We start from the raw sequence: 20,188 nt of genomic DNA, 5'->3' as shown, positions 1-20,188 counted from the left end.
ATTGCATGCTTAGTACATTGTTATTAATGTGATGATTAGTGGGGACACCATTTTTCCTAAAGGGGATAATGATGCATTTCTTGGCGTTCAGTTTAAAGCCATGCTTCTGGCACCAGTCATTAGTTTGGTTAAGGCCCTCTAGGAGGATGTTCACATCACTAGGGGAATTTATGACAGTGCCCAGATTGCAGTCAACTGCAAACTTGGTCAGCCAAAAACCACTGGTTTTGGCTTGCACCTCAGAAAAGTATATCCCAAACAGTAGAGGCCCCAAGATCGATCCTTGGGATATGCCTCTTGTTACAGGTCTACCACTAAAGGTGGCTTCTCCAATTTTAACTGAGTGGGTTCTATCAGTGAGCCAGTTAGCTACCCATCTGGTAACATATGGGTTGATGCCTAGCTGTGAGAGTTTATCTATTATGCCTGAGTGGGGAATAGTGTTGATGGCTTTGGCTAGGTTAAGGTAGGGGGTGTGCACTGTCTTGCCCTTATCCATGGCTTTAGTGACTGTTTTGATGAAGGCGACCACTTTTAACAGGCATGATCTCCCTTGAAAACCAAACTGTGTGGGATCAGGTGTTTGGAGGTTGCCAATGTGCTTGTTTATAAGGTCTATGATAATGCGTTCCATGGCCTTGCAGATCAGGCTAGTTAGACTGATGGGCCTATAACTGCCTGAGTCGGTGGATGATCCACCTTCGTGCAGAAGGAAGACAGTGGCTATCCTCCATTCTGCTGGGACAAAGCCAGTGCACAGTCTTTGGCTGAATAGGGAGCCTAGTTGTGCTGAGAGATCTTGCCTGAGTTCATATAGGACACAGCCAGGGATGTTGTTGGGTCCCATGGAGACTGTATTTTTTGCCTTTGAGAGGGCATTAATAACCTGCTCTCATGTGATGAGGGGAGGGTGGCAGGTGCTGGGGATATCCTGGTTTACTGATGGGGGGGACACAGGGGTGAAGTTTTCACTGAACCTGTCTGTCAGCAGGTTGGCTATATCTGTGGCATTTGCATATGTGGTATTTTTGACCACCAATTCAGAGCAGATTTGGGATTTATCTTTGAGATTGCGGACATATAGGAAGAAGGCCTTGTGATTGTCCTTAGTGGATGTGGCCAATCTGGACTCGAAGTTATCATTAGAGGATTTCATCAGTGACCTTATTTGCTTGTTCATACAAAGGAAAGATTGCTTCCAACTTGGCGCCTGCTCCTTCTTGGACCTGGACAGCAATATTTTCCTTTTGTTATAGAGTCTGTTTATTGGTGCTGTCCACCAGACAGGTTTACTCTTCCTTGAGGAAGATGATTTGGTCCTGTCAGGTATTGCTGAGTCTATGCAACTATATAGGTGCTCATATAGTTTTTTGGTGTAGGCTTGGACATTAGTGCTTGTTCCAGCTGAAGAGATGTGGCTGTGAAGCTGCTTATACCTGTTCTCCGGAGGTTGTAGTCAGCTTTGGAAAAGGTTTCTGTTTGACCCTGGCAAGGGGGAGGGGGGTCAGGGGAGATGGTGACTTTGAAAGTGATTGCTTTGTGGTCGGATCTTACCAAGGAGGATGACACTGTAGGGGTGCTACAGTGGATACTCATGTTGGTTAGTACCAGGTCCAGGATATTTTCACCTTTTGTAGGGGTGTCGACCGGCTGATCCAACGCATTGGCATTGACGAAGTCAAGGAATCTTTGGGCATGCATGTTTGAGCTACAGTAGGTTTCCACTCTATGGTTGGGTAGTTAAAGTTGGTCAGGATTAGGGTAGATGGTTGAATCCTGAAGGATTCAAGTAAGTCCAGATAAGTGGAATGGGCCTCCTGAGTCATGGTTGGGGGGTCTGTAGTTAGCTATGATTTGAATAGGTGTTTTGTCAACAGTTAACTGCACCTGGAGTGTCTCCTGTGTGTCATACTGTTTGACCAGCCTGGAGGTGTGTATGTCTTTGATAAATATTGAAACTCCACCTCATTTGGTTTTGTAGCCCTCTGTTTGGTGTCTGAAGGTATGGTAGGACAGGTAACCTGGTAAGGCTGGGGTGCTCTCCACAGCTGTGAACCAGGTTTCAGTGACTGCACAAATGTCAGCATCTTCCAGGGTAAGGAAAGTTAGCAATGAGTGCAGTTTCATGTTAAGACTCCTAGCATTTAGCAGCATGACCTTTACATTTTGTTTAGAAGAATTTTTCACATTGGTAATTTTGTCCTCATGATGTTGCATAAAAAGGCACTATAGGGGAGTCAAGAGCCTTTGCCAGAAGCCTGAAGCTGAAGGGGGGACAGATGAAGGCCATCTCTGGCAAAGCATTTTGGTCTGTCAATCATGTCCTCTCAGGCAGGCAGATACTTGATCCCCTTGGAATGACACCAGAAACTAAGCCAATTGTTAAAATCAATCATTTTCTGTTTGTACTGAGGCATCATTCGGGTGATGGTAGGATGCTGCTTAAGGCTAGGGACATACCTACCTGGGACACATATTCAGCAAGCTCAATCATGTCTCTCTTCATATAGTCCAGAAAGGTACGTCTCAAGTCATTCACACCAACGTGGACTATGACAGAGTCACAACAGTACCTGTTGTTGAGAGACTTGAGTGCATGAGTGATATGGTGGATTCTAGCACCTGACAAGCAACTTACCATGACGTTCCTCTTGTCTAGCCTGGTGAAGGGCACATCTGTGTATCTCAAGAAAGAGTCCCCTATGACTAGTATGTTGTGTTTGTGGCTGGGCCTTACAGGTTGTGAGACACAGGCATGTGTACTATATGTGGTGCTTAGCGTGGTGGATTGTGATGTGCATGTGCGTTTTTGCCTTGGTAAAGGATGGTAGAGTGGGTACTATCAGAATAGAGTGCCTATAGGTGTGAGTAGGGCTGGATAAAATCACAGTAGTTGCAAGGGAGGGCATCAGTTATACAGGAGTGCTGGTAAGAGAAAAAATGCAACTGAGATAACTCGTAATGGGTTAAAACAGCATGGCGGCAGTGCATAATGAGCAGACAAATGCATAATGTTTACCTCTCCTCATTACTGCCCTAGAACAAAGCAAAAAATAAAAATAAAAATAAAAATTGCCATTATAAGACCCCTTCACTTCCTCCAACACTCTTTCAAGAATTAAACTATGTGGTGACATACAACATAATGCAGGCCTTCCATCAATCTCTACCACCCTATCACCCACATCCCCTCTGGCCACTTCTAATAACGCCAAACAACTATCTGTAGCATTTGTAATAAAAATCACTGAAGTGCATGCATCTCTCATTAAGCACTAAATATCATTGCCCTTACTGAGACATGGCTTAAACCTCATATAAAAGACTCAGATATTTTTTTCCAAGATACAGAATCATTAGAGCTGACAAGTTAAACATAAAAGCTGGAAGGGAAGCTGTCTTATAACATATATGAAGTTTCTCTCCTTACAAAAACTCTGCTCAAATTCAGTAATGCAGGCCTACTTATCTCCTGCATAAAATGAAATGACCACAAACTCCTTTGTATAATTGTTCTATATATCCCAAACAGAAACAATATATCACCCTTAAAGACATCCTTTACTTCATGTCACACAATATTACCAATGAAACAGTCATCCTAGGTGATGTCAATATTAACTGGAGTAGTCTCACTTCTAACTATCGTTCTTCAGCATCAACCTTCATCGCTACACAGCACAGCACTTCTCCAACTCACTACAACAAATCCCAGGACACTAGTCCCATTCTTGACTGGATTTTGGTCTCTGATCCTTGCAACTATATACTATATCAGGAACCCTTCCTGATTACCTTAGACCACTGTCATACGTATGCTGTCAGAAGCATTACATACCATGCCAACCAACAAATATATAAAAAAATAATTGTAATCTCACAAACTTTAATCTTGAATCATTTTTAGCTGCTCTGAACTCAGTTAACTGGATTATTCCAAAAGCCATACCACTAGATGAGGCAGTAAAAGGATTCACTTCACCTTTTTTTGGCGATATTGTAGTTGAGGGCCTTACAAGTTCGTTTTGCGCAGAAGTGGGCATGTCACGAATTGAGTGGCAACCCGGTCTGCATATTTAATTTGCTCGTGCATATATGATATGAAAATATTAAACGTACACAAACGGTTAATACAGTATCGCCCAGGAAAGCTTTTCTTAGTAAAAGGTCTTGCCAATGATACTGTGGAATTGTCGGCTGTGACACCTGCACCAAAAAAAAAAAAAAAAGAGTCCGTTTGGACATTAATTGGGACAGTGAACCATCGCATTCTGACTCTGACAAAGAGAACTATAATGCTACATGGTAAAAAGCCTGAGGACATGTGTTTTGACGGTTTTGTTTCTTTGCTGATTATTAGTATATATTATTAGTGCAATAAAACTTGTCAATTACAGATGTTGGTAAACAGTTTACTGTTATATTTACTGTCATATTACAATGTCAGTGCACTTTTTCTTTGGTTGTACATTCGGAGGGAATGCATATTCATGAATGACATATCAGGGGGTGGGTTTTGAGCGGGGCTTGCTACTGCGCATCTGGTGAGGCCCTCAACTACAATATCACCCTTTTTTTAGCATACTAAATAGCATTGCACCACTAAGTAGGAAGACAATACAATATAACTTTGTCCCTATGGCTTACTAATCAGAGTAGAAGTCTTATATAAAATAGAGACAAGGCATTAAAAGAGTAAAGACTGGAACTGGGAGATGGAGATAAACAGGAATAAAACCAGCAACTCAGAAACTGACAAATAAATGCAGGATTATAAAACATTAATTATATTTGTGAAATATGACAGAACAAGAAAACCTGGAAATATTGGACTTTTTTGGCTTTGTTAAACTTGTACTCTAAAGCATATGGCCTACTTCATGTCAGTAATATTTGGAGGAACACTTAGGAGAGGGGAAGAGGAAGGAAAGACTTAACTTTAAGTAAAGCAAACCTTGGTTCTTAACAGAAATATTTGTATAGTGCATGATATCTGCATGCTATAAAGTTTTCTCAGTTATTTTCAAGTGTAATGGGGATACTAAAGTAAATAGGTGCCCCTGTTTTTTTTTTCTTTCTCCTTGTTCAGTTTTAAGAAATGTGGGCACTACAATGCAAAAAAAAAAAAAAAAAGAGAAGAAATGTCTGTTCAAAAGTGTATGATCCAAGAAAAAATAATGTGCTTTTTCTCATTCTTGCATAGTAGAATGACTGGACTAAGGCTCTACGCTTTATCTAGTAACACATTTTAAGAGAAAGCAAATAAATAAAAAGAACATTGAATAAAATAAAGCTTTCCTCTAGCAAATACATACATACATACATATATAAATAAATAAATACTTGTAGAAGCAACCCTGTATCTGGTTTTTATGTCTCTATGGAGATAATCTGATAAAGAGCAATAAAAACAGAAAAACTTTCTTTTAATGGCTTTCTTTCAATGGCTAGGAAACAATGTTTTCTGAAAGCATTTAACTGTTTACTCATTCTAGGAGAGCAGTAAAGATACAACAAAACCAAACAGCATTTTTAAAAGCACAAGCTATATCATGTGCCTTAGCATGGATAACCTTCCTTTTAGGTTAACCGAAGTCTCTGACTGTGGCCATCAGTTTGAGACAATTGCTCCTATTATGAAGGGAAAACTTCAGTATTTGAAAATGTACATAGTTATTTTGTGTTAATATTAAGTTAATAAGTTTTGGGGTGTATTGGGGATGTATTTGCTTTTATTTTTTTGTGTGAGAGCTTTCAATAAAACAAAAATGTTTAGTAAGATGTGACACAGGCTGAAATGGATATGACTAGAAACAACTATATAAAAGGTCAACCTACCAAACATTAGTGTGTACATGTAACACAAAACCTGGAGCTAGATACTTAACAAAAAACTGTTACAAATAAAAGGTGGGAATAACAACTTTTTAACAAAATAAACCTTTTGATATTGTCTTTAAATGTTACAAAAAAAGAAAGAGTAGTGAACTAAATAACATGTATAGTACAAATATTTATGCCACAGGAGACACATTTGGAAAGAAGTGAACATGTGAAGCTGATAAAGAAATGTTTTCAGGACAGTTATTCAGCGGAGTACCTGGGACAAACGAAAAGAGAATTACTTATATTAATTGCAAGATTAGTGATAAAAGAGGATAAAAAAGATAATAATGGTAGATATGTAGTACTAAGGGGTTACTGGTAAGGGAGGAGGATTATACTGGCATGTATTTATATTTCACCTAAGAAAATTCTGGTAGAAATAATCAGTTTTCAGCAGTGAATATTACTTATATGTGGGACTGGAATTTTATTTGCACCAGGGAAGATGTGTCTGGGGGCCCAGAAGGGAAAATATAACAAACAAGGGTAGATTTTTGAAGAAATTTATGAAAATATTTGGCATGGAAGATGTGAATTCAGTACTAGGAGTTAGGAGTACATTTACATATTATTTATACATTATTTCCCAAAATACAAAAACTGGGCTAAGCTAGACAGGAACATGAGCATTTAATTGAAAGTTTTGATATGCATCCAATAGCAATTTCAGATCATGCACCAATAATAACTAAAATAAAATTGCAGGGTAATGAAATGAGACACTGGCACTTTCCCACCTATCTGTTGAAAAGAGAGGAATTTAAGGAATGGATAGTGGAAATTATTCAGGAGTTATTAGAGAAGACAGAAATTTCCTCTTAAAATATAGCTAGGGGGTGGGATAAAATTAAAATGGAGTTTAAAAATAGTGTATAATTAAAAAGAAATATATATGGTTAAGAAGCAACAGGAATTATTTAGAAGGACTGACAAATGTTAAAGTATTACAGAATAGGAATCTCAGAACAAGAAGAGGAGCAATTTCAGTCATAAGCAGAAAATAAAGGATTACTTTTATAATATGCATGAGTTTAGAAAGATTGCTGTTAATCAACTGTTTTTTGATAGTAATGCCAGAGCACAAAAACTTTTAGTGTAACAACTCAGGCAACAGAGAAAGTAGAAAGGGTTGTTGCCATGCTTATGGAGCTTATAACAAGGAAAATAGCAAGAGATTCTGTAGAGGTACTAGAAATATTTCAGAAATGTTATGAAAGTCTGTATAAAGCAGAGAAATATGGAGATCAAGAAAAGGTGCAAATAGAAATGTTTATGGAAGAATTAAATATGCCAAGGTTAGAGGTAGATGAGGCTAAATTACTAATAGTTAGGATAGGAGGAAATAAGGTAAAAATGGTTATGTATAACCAATCAACAGGAAAGTCCCCAGGAATAGATAGTATTCCTGTGGAAATTTGGAAGCTAGGAGGGAAGAAACTGATAAAGATCTGGAAGGTTTTGTTTAATAGTATTTTAAGAGGAGGAGAGGTACCAACTTCCGGGAAGAAAGTGGTGGTGGTAATACCTAAAGAGGGTAAAGACCTGTCAGATCCAGCTTCATACAGGCCCATTTCAATCCTAAACCATGATTATAACGTGCGTTTTTATATAATGGCTAAAAGAATAGCAAAGGTGATGCCAAAACTGATATACATAGATAAATGTGGTTTTGTGGAGGGGAGGCAAACATTTGACAACATTAACAGAACACTGATGATCCAGAGGGAAGCTAAATGTAAGAAAATACCACTGTTGCTAGTGGGTTTTGATGCAGAGAAAGTATTTGACAGAGTTGTCTGGGAGTTTATGAGCAGGGCAATGGAAGCATTTGCATTCCCTGATACAACTATAAGGTTGATTAGGAGGATATATGAGGGATCAGAGGTGAAAATTAAACTGGGTGAGTTCCTCTCTGATAATTTCTGCTTGAGCAGAGGAACCAGGCAGGGGTGTCCTCTTTCCCCTTTGTTATTTGCACTATATTTAGAACCTGTGGCAAAGAAAATAAAAGACTCAGAAATTCACATACTGAGTAGCATAGTTAGGATGGAGCGAGAAGAACAACTGTCCTGGGTGCAAAGTGTTGGGGAGGTGATCAGACAATCCATATCTCTTTAAAGCAATGCTAACTTTTAAAAGATGGCATTGCATTTGCGGTCAAACCTGATCACTGTAGCTCTCCTTGTGTGTTCTAAACTGTAGCAAACAGTTTGCTAGGGTTTAAAAGAAGAAGAATTTTTTTTTAACTAAGTTTTTTTTTTAACTAAGACATGAGTGATGTAGTGCTCCATGCAGGAAGGGTATAAACTGCAGCAAATGTTTGCTACATTTGTAGGGAGCTAATTGCTACAGTTTAAAAGAAGAATATTTTTTAAATAAAATGTGGTAAAGGATGGGAAGGGCAAAGACGTGGGACCTGAATGGCTGGGGTAGAAGGGAGGGAAATGTTATACATCTGGAAACCTGGCTGGTGTGCAGTAAAAGGAATATCCATTATTTATTTATCTATTTATTTATTTTTGTTCTTCAATGGAAGAGCTGGGGGGGTTGGGGGATTTGGATCTAACTGTAATTAGCCAGTCACTACAATCTATTTGCTAATTACAGTGAAGTGCTTTTTTTTTGGCTCTTCACTTGAAGAGCTGAGAGACTAGGGCAGTGGTTCATAGTACTGGCACAGAGTGCTAGTTCAGCAAACTACATTTCTGACCTGACCGAAAAGCAAGTAAATCTCTCCTACTTTTAGTTTATGAGGGTAAGCATTTGAAATGTTAGTACCATTAGAGCAAGTCCTGAAACGCAGAGTCTGATTGCCCGAAAAGATCGGACTTGTATATACTAAGTTCAAGATGCCATTTCTTGGAACGGTATAGTTATCTTGAAGATGGTATATATAAATTTGAGGTTCAGGGTGCAGGGGAGCTTTCAGATTAGGGTGCATCTAATAACCAATATCTTGTGTAAGGAAATTCAGTCTGAGGGGGGAACCTTTGTTAATTGTCCTTAGCCAGATTGAAGAGAAGGAAGACCAACTGCTGGCTGGGGCAAAAGGAAGTCACCACCACAATTTTTCAAGAGTCCTTCTGGATCTCCAGCAGAACCCTGAGTATCAGTGGAAAGAGTAGAAAAAACATAAAGGAACATTCTCGTCCATGGAAATAAGAAGGCATTCATCTTTCAGGTCTATTTACAAGGCGCCCTAGGCAGAATTTTTTTAGTTGTATATTCTGAGAGGAAGCAAACAGATCTACTTAAGGTGTTCCCCAGAGATCGATAAATTTGGGGACACCCCAGGATAAAGTTTCCATTTGTGAGGGTCTGTCCCAGTCCTGCTTAGTCTGTCAGCCATCAAGTATTGCTCTGACAGAATCTCCCTTTTTAAAAATGTCAAAAGAGGGATCCGAAAAGATAAAGGGTGAAGATGCTGAGTCAGGGCTGACCCAAGGTACCACTGGATTTTTCTCATGTAGACTCTGACAAGAAGAAGCATGAGAATCATCAATCCCAGCTACCACAAAGTAAAAACAGCTTTAGTGTGTCTAGAGCAGGTAGCAGTAATCTAAGTGGAGTCAGATCAAGGTATGAAGAGGTTAAATTATATAACCAGAGATAGCAGATACATTTTCCTAGAGTCTTGAAATGTGCTGTTATTTTTGATCAGAAAATAGGGTAAGAGGAATGATCATTAAAGGAGAACTGCACCCACAGAACATGCTTATTTCATAATGGTTTGGTGTCTCCTACATTTTAACACTACTCTGGGGATATTTACAGGTTTTTAAATATTTTATATATAATTTCTGAGTATGAGCACCAGGGGTCTGGCATCTTGAAGTAGTTCTGATTGTTTAGTCTGCCTCTAGGTATCCCACAATGCAGTGCTTGTCTGTAAAAGATTACATCATGCAGGCCTCTTTCTTCCTAAAGCTCCTGTCACTGCATTGATTTTACATGCATACACTGCTATCTTTCAGCTAGTTTTAAGTAACATTTCATGCTTTTCAGTGATTACTTAAAACAAACAGTGCAAATGCCACAGAACAGACTTTCAAAGTGCTTTTTACTGCTGCTTCTTTTCAGAATGGCCAAACTGCAGTCTTTTGTGAATTGTACTACTTTGACTCATCTCCCATCCTCCTTCACACCTAACTTCCCTAGCTGTCAAAGTGCTAAGGGTAATTTGAGCTGTTACCTGCTGTGATTGACAGCTCACAGCAGGAGACTTGACTCATGTTCTGTTTCCTTATTCTAGCCTATACTTTCTATATGGGTAGAGGAAGGACCAGGGAGCTGTGACATCACAGCATGGATGAGTTTTTAGGACGGTCATGGTGACGTCAGTTTGGGAAGGGAACTGGCCAGAAAACTACCTGTATTTATTGGCCTTGATGGCATCAATAAATTGGAGACTGTAGCAACCTTTTCCAGGGCAGGATAAACGTTTTTTGAAAGTGAAACCACCACAGTACAGTACAGTAAGGTACTGTTCTAGTGGAGAGAAACAGTCAATTTAAAATATTTTAAATGCTGTACTGTTGTTTATTCATAGCAGGGACAGTAGGGATAAAAATCCAGAGAAGCTGACCATTTAATAATAGAATCCCATTTTTGTCCTTTAAGAAAAAAAAGGAGACATCCCCACAGTTTGGAACCAAGAACTGAGAAAGCATAGTCTGTGCAGTAAAGCCTAGTTTGGGGATTTGGATATTTCAGCTCTTTGTACCGATACACAGGGTCATTCTGAAGATTCAGGATGCTCTAGATGAGATGTTAAACTAAGGCCCCATCTGCCTGAGTTGGTGGTAGCTCAGGTAGATATAAATGACCCACAGCACCTATCAAAAAGAGTAGAAGTTTCCCAATACCTAGGCCAAATGTTCCTTAGTAGTATGAATACCAAATCGGGTCACCCCTGAAAAAGGGCTACTAGCCTAGTGATACTAACCTGGTTAACAGAGGAAAATAAATAAATAAACAAGATCTTTATAATGACTCTCCTGGCCCAGGCAACTATAGTTTTCCTTTCTTTTGGAAAAGACCAAGGACAATTACCATGATCTTCCACACAGATTGGACCTACTCACACAAGGCAGGAGTTGCTTGTTACTCCTCAACTTGAAACATTTTAGGCACCTTTTTTCTGAGGATGTGCAGCAGGTATTATAGGAAGCAAAGAATCCCGCTACTAGAAAATCTTCTGTAATAGCTTATGCAAAATATTTTCTAGTTGGTGCCACATTAAGAACCAAGACCTTTTTAAGGACATACTTTTTTGGGTCTAAAATATTTGTGTGAGTTTTTATCCCCTGACCCTTTTTATTCCTCTATCAGGATTCACCCTTAGGCCATTTCAGCATGTCTACCTTCGGATCCTCCTCTTTCAATACACTCCCATGTCAAGATGCGTTTGAAGGGGGGGATTATGTATTTGTCCACTTATAAAATATCTCTTAGCTTTTCAGGCTGATTCAAGATTCTTATCATGAAATGCAATGTTACTGGTTGCTCTGACTTCTGTAAAAAGAGTGTCTGGGTTGAAAACTCTTATGTGGGGTAACCTTATCTCATTTTCCCCTAAGTTAGGGTTTCCTTAAGAATGTATCCTTCATTTATGCTTAAAGTGGTGTCCAAGTTTATTTTGAGACAACCTATCCATCTCCTTGTCTCCTTTCCAGAACCTATAATGAGGGTGAATTCATCCTTCTTACTCTGGCTCTCTACATACAACTCAGATATTATTTTGAAAGAACTAGAACCTTCAGCATTTCTCACCAACTATTCATTTCTTATGAAGGTAAGAAATAAGGACAACTAGACTTAAAACAGACAATTTCCTGATGGTTATCTCAAGTTATTTCCTTTTGTTATTCCCACAATGATTAGTCAATTCCAGGCAGAGTTAGGGTATACTCTACAAGGGCCTTGGCTTTATCAGGGGCTCTTTGGAAAGTGGTGGAGTCTAAAAATTTTCTAGATGCAGTATCTTGGTGCTCTGGACATATTTTTACAAAGCACTAAAAGATAGATTCCTTTTCCTTGTCTAGTTCAGGATTTGCTAGAACCATTCTCCATGGCTCTTGGACCCTCATACTTCCTCCTGCCAAACCTTATAAGCTACTAAATTCCACCTATATAACCAAGGCTACTTCAGCAGTGATCAAATGATGAACATAGTACAGTTGTGTAAGTAAACTTATCGTAACAGTATATGTTTGAATGATCACTGTTGCAGGTAGTTGTTCCCTCCTTCCATCCTCCTTATTTTGTATGAGTTTTGTTGCCAGAGTGAGGAAATTATTTTTTAGTTATTTAGCATTGACCTATTTCAGGGCTCTAGCCTAGTTTTTTCAGTTGGCATGAATGCTCTGAAGGGTCTGGTGCCAAGACCACTGATTTTCTCCAGCTCTGCTTAAACTGTCAGTAATTTAGGCACACGAAAGGTACCCTTAAGCTTTGGATGCTGGCTGGCTGTTACATCCTAGGCAGGATATAACCCATACAAGTAAGGCTACAGCATCAGTAATCATTTGAACATCTACACAATTGCACTGCGCTGCGGTAAGTAAACCACTGAAAGTCTACCACAAGCACAATACCCTGCCCAAATAAAAAAAAAACAAAACCTATAGGAAAATTCTCTCTCTCTCTATCTATCTATCGATCTATCTATATATATAATTATCATCAGCCTCCACCCCTTTTCTCCCATTTTCTACATAGGGTCAGTGATTGTTGTGTCAGCTGTTGCTATCTCTCTCTTGATTCAGTGATGCTCTCCTACCTTCTTCAACACTCATACCTGATTATCACAGGTCTTCTCTAAAACAATCCATCCACCTCTTTGCTGGATGCCCTGGTTTCCTCTTGCCTTCTTCCTATCTGTCCCAAATCTTCTTCATCAAATTGTCTTTTGCTCTTCTGCACATGTGCCTGAACTACCATAATCTGTTCTCTTTAACCTTGTCTGCAATTGGAGCTACATACACACATACGCATATATATATATATATATATATATATATATATATATATATATATATATATATATACACACATATATATGGGTCTATGTTTCTTGATCAAAATGTCACTATCTCGAGCAAGAAACATTGACACCCATTAAAGTGAAATTGCACTACATCGAAAGTGCACTTTTGCAAAAGCCGGTTCTCTGAACCAGAAAAAAACAAAAAAAAATACTTTAGACAGTATTTTGCACCCGCCATGTGAGGGCTGTGCTGCCCACAACCCCCACTTAAATATATTAACTCTGAGATTGCACTACAGTGGATATATTTCCTTATCCACACTGTAATGTGCATTGGAGAACCTGCTTTAGCGAAAGTGCACTTTTGATTTAGTGCAATTTCGCTTAAATGGGTTTGATCTTCTGGTTGTCGAGAAAGTGTGTTTTCAACAATCAGAAGTAGACCCATATATATACATATATATATATATATATATATATATATATATATATATATATATTTGTATGGGTCCATTCCGAAATCTTGAGATCCCACAATCTTGACTATCAAAATCTCAAAGCCATAATGTTGAAATTGTGGAATCTCAAAATCATGAAACAAAACAAAAATAAAGATGACATTTAAGAACATGGTTTTGCAGAGGGGCAAGCCCCACTGCACCCCCCACATGGGGGGTTGCACCCCCACACCCTCTGCAAATTAAATAAACTAACTGCGAGACCACACTACAGTGAAGAGAACAGTAATGTTCCCGTTCTGCACTGTATAGCGATCTACATTACCATTCTCTTCAGTGTACAGCGATCTCAGAATTTGTATATTTAGGTTGCAGGGGGTGTGGTGGGTGCAGGAGGACTTGTCTCCCTGCAAAAACATGTTTTTAAATGTTGTCATCTTTCTTTGTTTGTTTTACAATTTTGAGATTCCACAATCTCGACATTATGGTTTCGGGATTTTAAAAGTCAAGATTGTGGGAGCTCAAGATTTAGAAGTGGATCCATTTTTGTGTGTGTGTGTGTGTGTGTGTGTGTGTGTGTGTGTGTGTATATATATATATATATATGTGTGTGTGTGTGTGTGTGTGTGCGTGTGTGTCCCCTTCAGAAGCTCGAAGTTTCAAAACTTTGAACTTCATGGCCGAGACCGTAAGATCAAAGTTTTGAAACTTTGAAAGTTTTGAATGGAGATCACTGTACAACACTGAATGAGAAATGATGCGATCTTGGAGTTGGTATATTTATTTAGCATGGGGTGTGGGGGGTGCAGGAGGGCTTGCCCCCCCCCCCCCGCAAAACTGTAAAAAAAATTGTTTTTAATTTTTTTATTACATTTTCAAAGTTTCAAAACTTTGATCTTATGGCCTCTGCCATTTGATTTTTGAAATTTTGAGACTTTGAGCTTCTAAAGTACATCCATATCTGTATCTATATCTCTTTTTTGTTTTATACAAAACAAAGTTCAAATAAGCATTTGCACACAAGCGTTGTTGGAAATGCACAAAACATTCAGTTCCTAGCAAACATAACATTTTAGCCAGAAAAGGCAAGTTTTCCTCAGAAGAATAATTTTAGTAGAAAGGTTTCCCCAACAGGAGCCTTATTTGCCCAGCCTTGAAGGAACACTAGCCAATTGATAGTTCCAAGGGACCCACTGAAAGAGCACACTTTGGTGTGAAAAATGCTCTAATTTGGTGCTTTAACTGTTTTACTGTTGGTGGAAAGCACCCTTAAGCTTTGAAAGCTGGCTAGTCACTGACTTAGCTTAGACTTGCACAAAAGTTACAGCTAGAATTGGAAAGCAAGTGAAAGAGCAGGAAATAGTGTAAACTCTGACAAAGGTAATATTGCAAATTGATGAGCCAATGAGGCCCTAGATGGAGGAGCAACAAATGGAGCAGGATGCATCTGAAGAAAATATATCACATGGTGAGGTTCTGGAATCTTCTGTAGAACAGTTGCATATGCACATCAAGGGAAAGAGCAGGACATTAAGAGCAAAGAATATGTCCTGTCCCAAAGTATATGATCTAATGAAAGACCTGCTTGATTTACTATAGATGGAAGAAAGACACATATTTACAGAAACTAGGATCCAAAATGTTTGAAGATTGGTAAAATGGATGAAAACAGTAATCTGGACTATTAAGAGAAATGTATGTGATATAACAGAAATAAATAGGATATATTACTATGCAGTTAAACTAAAAGATAAAATGCGACCACAAAAACAAAAGGAACAAGTGAAAGGAAGGTAAGTAGAATACCACCATGGAAGCATCAAATAGAGAACACTATAAAGTAACTAGGACAAGAAGTGTCACTGTTAGTATAATACAGAAGAGAACAGATAATCAAAAATTCTTGGAAAGATAGATGTAGCAAAAGCAGCACACAATATTAAAACAGACTACGATTTATCATATAATATGTCTAACAACAAACTAAAAAAATGTATTTATTTATTTATTTGTCTTTGTTTACTGGGAAAGCCTGAATGGGTAACACTCATTTTCAGTGAAGGCCCAGGGAGAAAAGCTCCATTTGTTTACATTGCATTATATTTAGTCCCAGTTAAACACAGAGTAGTTACATTTCAAGATACATTTATACACAAACAGTAGTTACAGTTGTATATTCTAAGATTTTAGTGGTAGAAGTTACTAAAGGGAAAGCCCACATGCAACTTAATCGATTGTACAGACAGCAATTCGGTATAAAAATTATTTTGTCATTTCAGTGAGAGGTTGAGAGCATTCTGTTTAACCAGAGTATTTGGAGAGTACTGTATGATGAGCACAAAGTCTTAAACTGGTGATGAATATGTGCAGGACCAGGACTGGTTAAGATGTTGTTTAAGCAGTGGTTTAAAACTATTGCATTTGTCAGAGAGTTTTATTTGTATGGGGATACTATCCAGAGTTTAGCACTGTACTGGGAGTAGAGCAGGTCTCCTGCAACATTATTTGACTTATTTGTGAGCAGTAAGAATTTCTTACTAGAATGGAGGTCCCTTGCTAGACAGTAGGACAGTAATATGTTTGTACTGCAGGACATTTTTCTGGATGATGAAAGAGTTTGTGTTCTTTAGTTAGTATGTTAGGTAGATGAGCAGTTGACACCAATTAAATTCCATTAAGCTATAACAATAGTGGGTCCTATGAGGGAGATTGTTTACAAATGTAGCTATTTTATTGTAGCAAGAGACATGTTTCTTTGAGTATTGTTTAAGTTTGTTAGAACAGCAGTAGCTTATATGGGAGTTGTTAATAAGAAGGTGGTGGCTACAGTTTTTCTTGCACTATCAGTAAGGAATCCATTGATCCTATAAAGGGAGCCTAGTTTCTGGTGTTTAGATTTAATGGTATGTAGTATATACTAGTCATATTTGATATTGTCATGTATTACAATGCCTAGAGGTTTACTGTAGTCACAGTTTCAGTGACAGTATTATTTGCAAAGTTTATGGAAGAAGATTGCTTTTAATTTTGGCAACTTTTTGAGGTAAAAAGCACAAACTTAGTTTTCTCTGGGTCGAGTAGGAAGTTTGATTCTTTGAGGAAGGTTTCTACAGAGGAGAAAAAATTTGGGGTAACGTCTTAAAGCTTATTTATTGTTGAGGCTGCACATATTAATGTTGAGTCATCTGCATACTAAACTAAACTAGCATGGTGAATGGAGGTGTGGAGGCTATTGATAAATATATTAAATAGGAGAGGACACAGAATAGAGACCTGAGTAACTCCTGTTTTAACTGGTTGAAAGGATGAGTAGGTTTGCTGCCATTTTATGGTTTTAACACAAGCAGAGAAAACATTGAAGATAAACAAATAAATAAAAGCAATTCATTGATGAACAAAGAAAGATTTTATATAGAACTGAGAAACAAAGCAAAAGGATTAAAAGTGCCACCAAAAAAAAAGAAGAAACAAGTACCTTTTGGAGAAGCATTTGTGAATACACTGTTAAACATAACAAAGATGTCACAGAGACAGAATAGCATTAAAAGAAAAATACTGACTTTGCTGCTATTGTAGAGATATATGTCATAATGCATCTGCATCTCTTTATATCTAGATTTATGTAGTGCAATCATTCTGTAGACCTCTAAGCTCATAAATTGTACTTATTTTTCACATTTTATTCAACAAGCAAAATGTTATATTGTCATCCTTAATGTACACAGTAAACTGGCACACTAGTTTTGCTTTTCAAATGACTATGCAGCCATGGCAGCAAATGCATTACATGTAATGAACTCATATTTGACTGGAATGTACTGCAAGAAAGCTGTAATCAGGTAAAGTCCACTGTGAAACAATTTAATATTATTTTGATTATCTTATTAATCTAAGGCAGGCACTTCATTTTGACATATTTCTAGTTTATAGGGAATTGCTACAGTTTAATCTCTACGAATCTAACAGAAAGATACAGAAAAGATGTTACATATTTGAATGCAGTGATACTTGACTGACAAGAAATGTCTGAGGTCTAGTAAAATGCTATTGAATAAATAATTTGGCAAATAACTATCATGTATCCATACAAATGAATATTATAGACATAGCAAATATAGGACAATGGTCAATAAGATAAGTAAAAAGCTAATACTCGACTATGCCAGCAAGGTGATCATCTGCATCACCAATGAATGGCTCAGGAACAAACCTTGGATTAAGAGATTTAGCCAAGCTTCCCAAAATTAAGCATCTGGAGGATGACAGATACCATATAAAGTTGTCACAGGCTAAAGAGAACTGGGATGAGTTAGTTGTAGATGCTCAGTGCATGATGCATCTGATGGTTGTCTCACAGGATTAGTTCAAATAGTGCATGTTGCAGCCATATAAAAATGGAAGGGCTACAAAAGGAACATATGCAGCAGTGTAGCAGAATCAATGCAAATAGCTACTCTTACTTGTATTAGAAGAAACTAAGAAAAGGTGGAGGTGAAGCACATCTGGGAGGAAGAGTTATAAATTATTTCTCTGTGACTTGTAGCACACCAGAAAGACAGGACTGAACTAATACCATCAGAGAAAATAATGTACAATAATAGCAGCAGTAAAACTACAAATAGGTATCAATACAAGTATAGCATAAGCAATATGAATAAATCTTAAAAGGCAATTATAGGAATCAAAGCAAAACAACAACACATTAGTATAGCTGAACACTGTAACCTGAAAACTGCAAGCATTAGACATTGTGTTAAAGATAAAGATTAGTGGAAACTAGAGGTAGCATGAACACAGTTTATGCAATACATTACCACAGAAACATGTTTTTCAAAGGACAATTCAAATGTACAGCAGCAACAATATTTTTTTCACAAACTATTTGTAAATACTCTGAGGATCTATAGCCAGCTGTCCTACTGTTAGTAGGGAGGGTGCAGTACTGTATCCTGTCTTGCTATGGCTCTTAGTGGAGGGCAGCAGCTCTAGCTCTGGCAAAAAATAGCAAAGGAGCAGGGATAGATCAACTGCAGTGGGAGTGGTGCACAGGTCAGCAAAAGCATGTTAACTGCATTTACATTTGTGTACACTAAGCACGTTGGTCACATGTCAAGGGTTTGCAAAAGGAAGAAAGGCCTCCCCTGCCATCAAGACAGCAAACCAAAATGCTCTAGTCTTATTTCTGACCTGCTCTAGAGCTTCATTCTTGGCACCAGTGCTTGTTAGATGGCAAAAGGTGGACATAAAAAAAACTAAATAGAACAAGGATTTGATATACCTTTCTGTTTTTTGCAAGTTTTGATCCCATTGCTTGTAATGCTTTATCAGTCTTTTCTGAAACAAAATGAAGTGTGTAGTCCCTAGAAGCAAGTTCATCTGGCATCTCCATGGCATTTCTTCAGTGTATGTTCGATGTTGCTTTCGCTGCTTTAAAAAGTTTGACACCAGAGGAGTAAGCAGAACCCGAAGAGTATTTACCGCCTTCTTTTCCTTCTCTTCCTTCTGTTTCCTAAATAAAATGAGTTCATATACATATGAATTAGAGTTACAGTGTAGAAGATAGCAAAGACAATTGTGTTATATTAAGAAAACAAATCATTCCACCTCAACAACATTCCCCAAACTTCATTACAGTGATTGGTGTTTCCAGGTTGAGATGATGATTTGCTTATCTAGACTATATGCTGTTCTCCGTACACGAGTAGCTATTTGTTTTATTTTAAATTAACTGACTGCATCTTTAGTACTGGCAGCACAGAGAGATAAAGCCCTGAGTATGTCCCAGGAGACCCAAGTCTGACGAGTAGTCTAGGTGCTTGATAGTTTTGGCAGGGAGGACGGGCATAACCAATATGGTGGAAGAGAGACAGAGAGACAGACAGGGCGAGAGAGAGAGAGAGAGCTATGTAGCCAGTAATGCAAACTGACACTATCCCTCAGAGGGTAAGTGGCAATATGGGAGAGAGAGCCTGTGATGGGTGTTAGGCTCATCAAGCCAATGATGGGTAAAAGCCTTCACAGCAAGTGTGTGGAAGTGTGCACTCACAAGGAGACAGTATTATGGGGCACAGTGGCTCTGTAGTTCATATATCTCTCTAGATACTGGCAAGAGAACCAACTGCTCTCATGCCTAACTGAATGATGTCCCTTCCCTTGCACAACACTTTTTTCTAAGTGGAATGCTCAGAGCAGAGGAATGAATGTGCACTGTCTGATCAAGGTGGAGCTTGATGGCTGGTAGGCACAGGGGAACATATCACCTAGGAAAAAATGACTGCATCATCCTATAGAATACATTTTTTTTTATGCATGTCACTTGCATTTCTAAATCACGTTATGGATTCTAAAACATATTTATTTATTTATTTCATTTGTTGACCAGGTTAGGTTGTCTGGCCCTGTAATAGGCTCTTTTTCAGAGGTGGCCCAGGAGAAAAATGACCACAGTGATAAAGACAACAGTGGGTGAAATTACTAAACAAGAAAAGAGTCTAAAGATAGAAGTGCATATATATACATGGGTCATAAAACATGATCTGTGGTATGAAGAACCTAGAGGAACTGTAAACATATTTGTGCAAAAAAAATGATATTTTATATATTCACATTTTTCACTATTTTTCACAGAAAACACTTATAGCCCAACATCTGTTATATAATAATAATAATAATAATAATAATAATAATAATACCCATTTGTTAACCAGGTAGACTCACTGGATACCCAGTCCATTTTCAGGGGTGACCCAGATGCAATGTCAATGTCTGGTTAAGTGACTTGCTCAAGCTCACACTGTAGTAATAATAATAATAATAATAATATCCATTTGTCAACCAGGCAGGCTACCTGGAAACA

At 38.1% G+C, this 20,188-nt stretch overlaps 1 protein-coding gene across 1 annotated transcript in view; it reads right to left on the bottom strand.

The window, feature by feature from the left end:
* The window catches only part of CFAP54 (cilia and flagella associated protein 54), a 2,749,537-nt gene that overhangs the window by 1,210,086 nt on the left and 1,519,263 nt on the right, over window positions 1-20,188 (bottom strand). Inside the window, exon 38 of the mRNA XM_044087198.1 lies at window positions 18,611-18,841. Within this exon, the coding sequence (XP_043943133.1) occupies window positions 18,611-18,841 (231 nt within the window). The remainder of the gene's footprint in view (window positions 1-18,610; window positions 18,842-20,188) is intronic.

Source organism: Protopterus annectens, chromosome 11.part0 (genome assembly GCF_019279795.1).
Source record: "Protopterus annectens isolate FY-2018-M chromosome 11.part0, PAN1.0, whole genome shotgun sequence".
NCBI classification, from domain to species: Eukaryota; Metazoa; Chordata; order Ceratodontiformes; family Protopteridae; genus Protopterus; species Protopterus annectens.
This window is presented reverse-complemented; position numbering and strand designations above follow the sequence as displayed.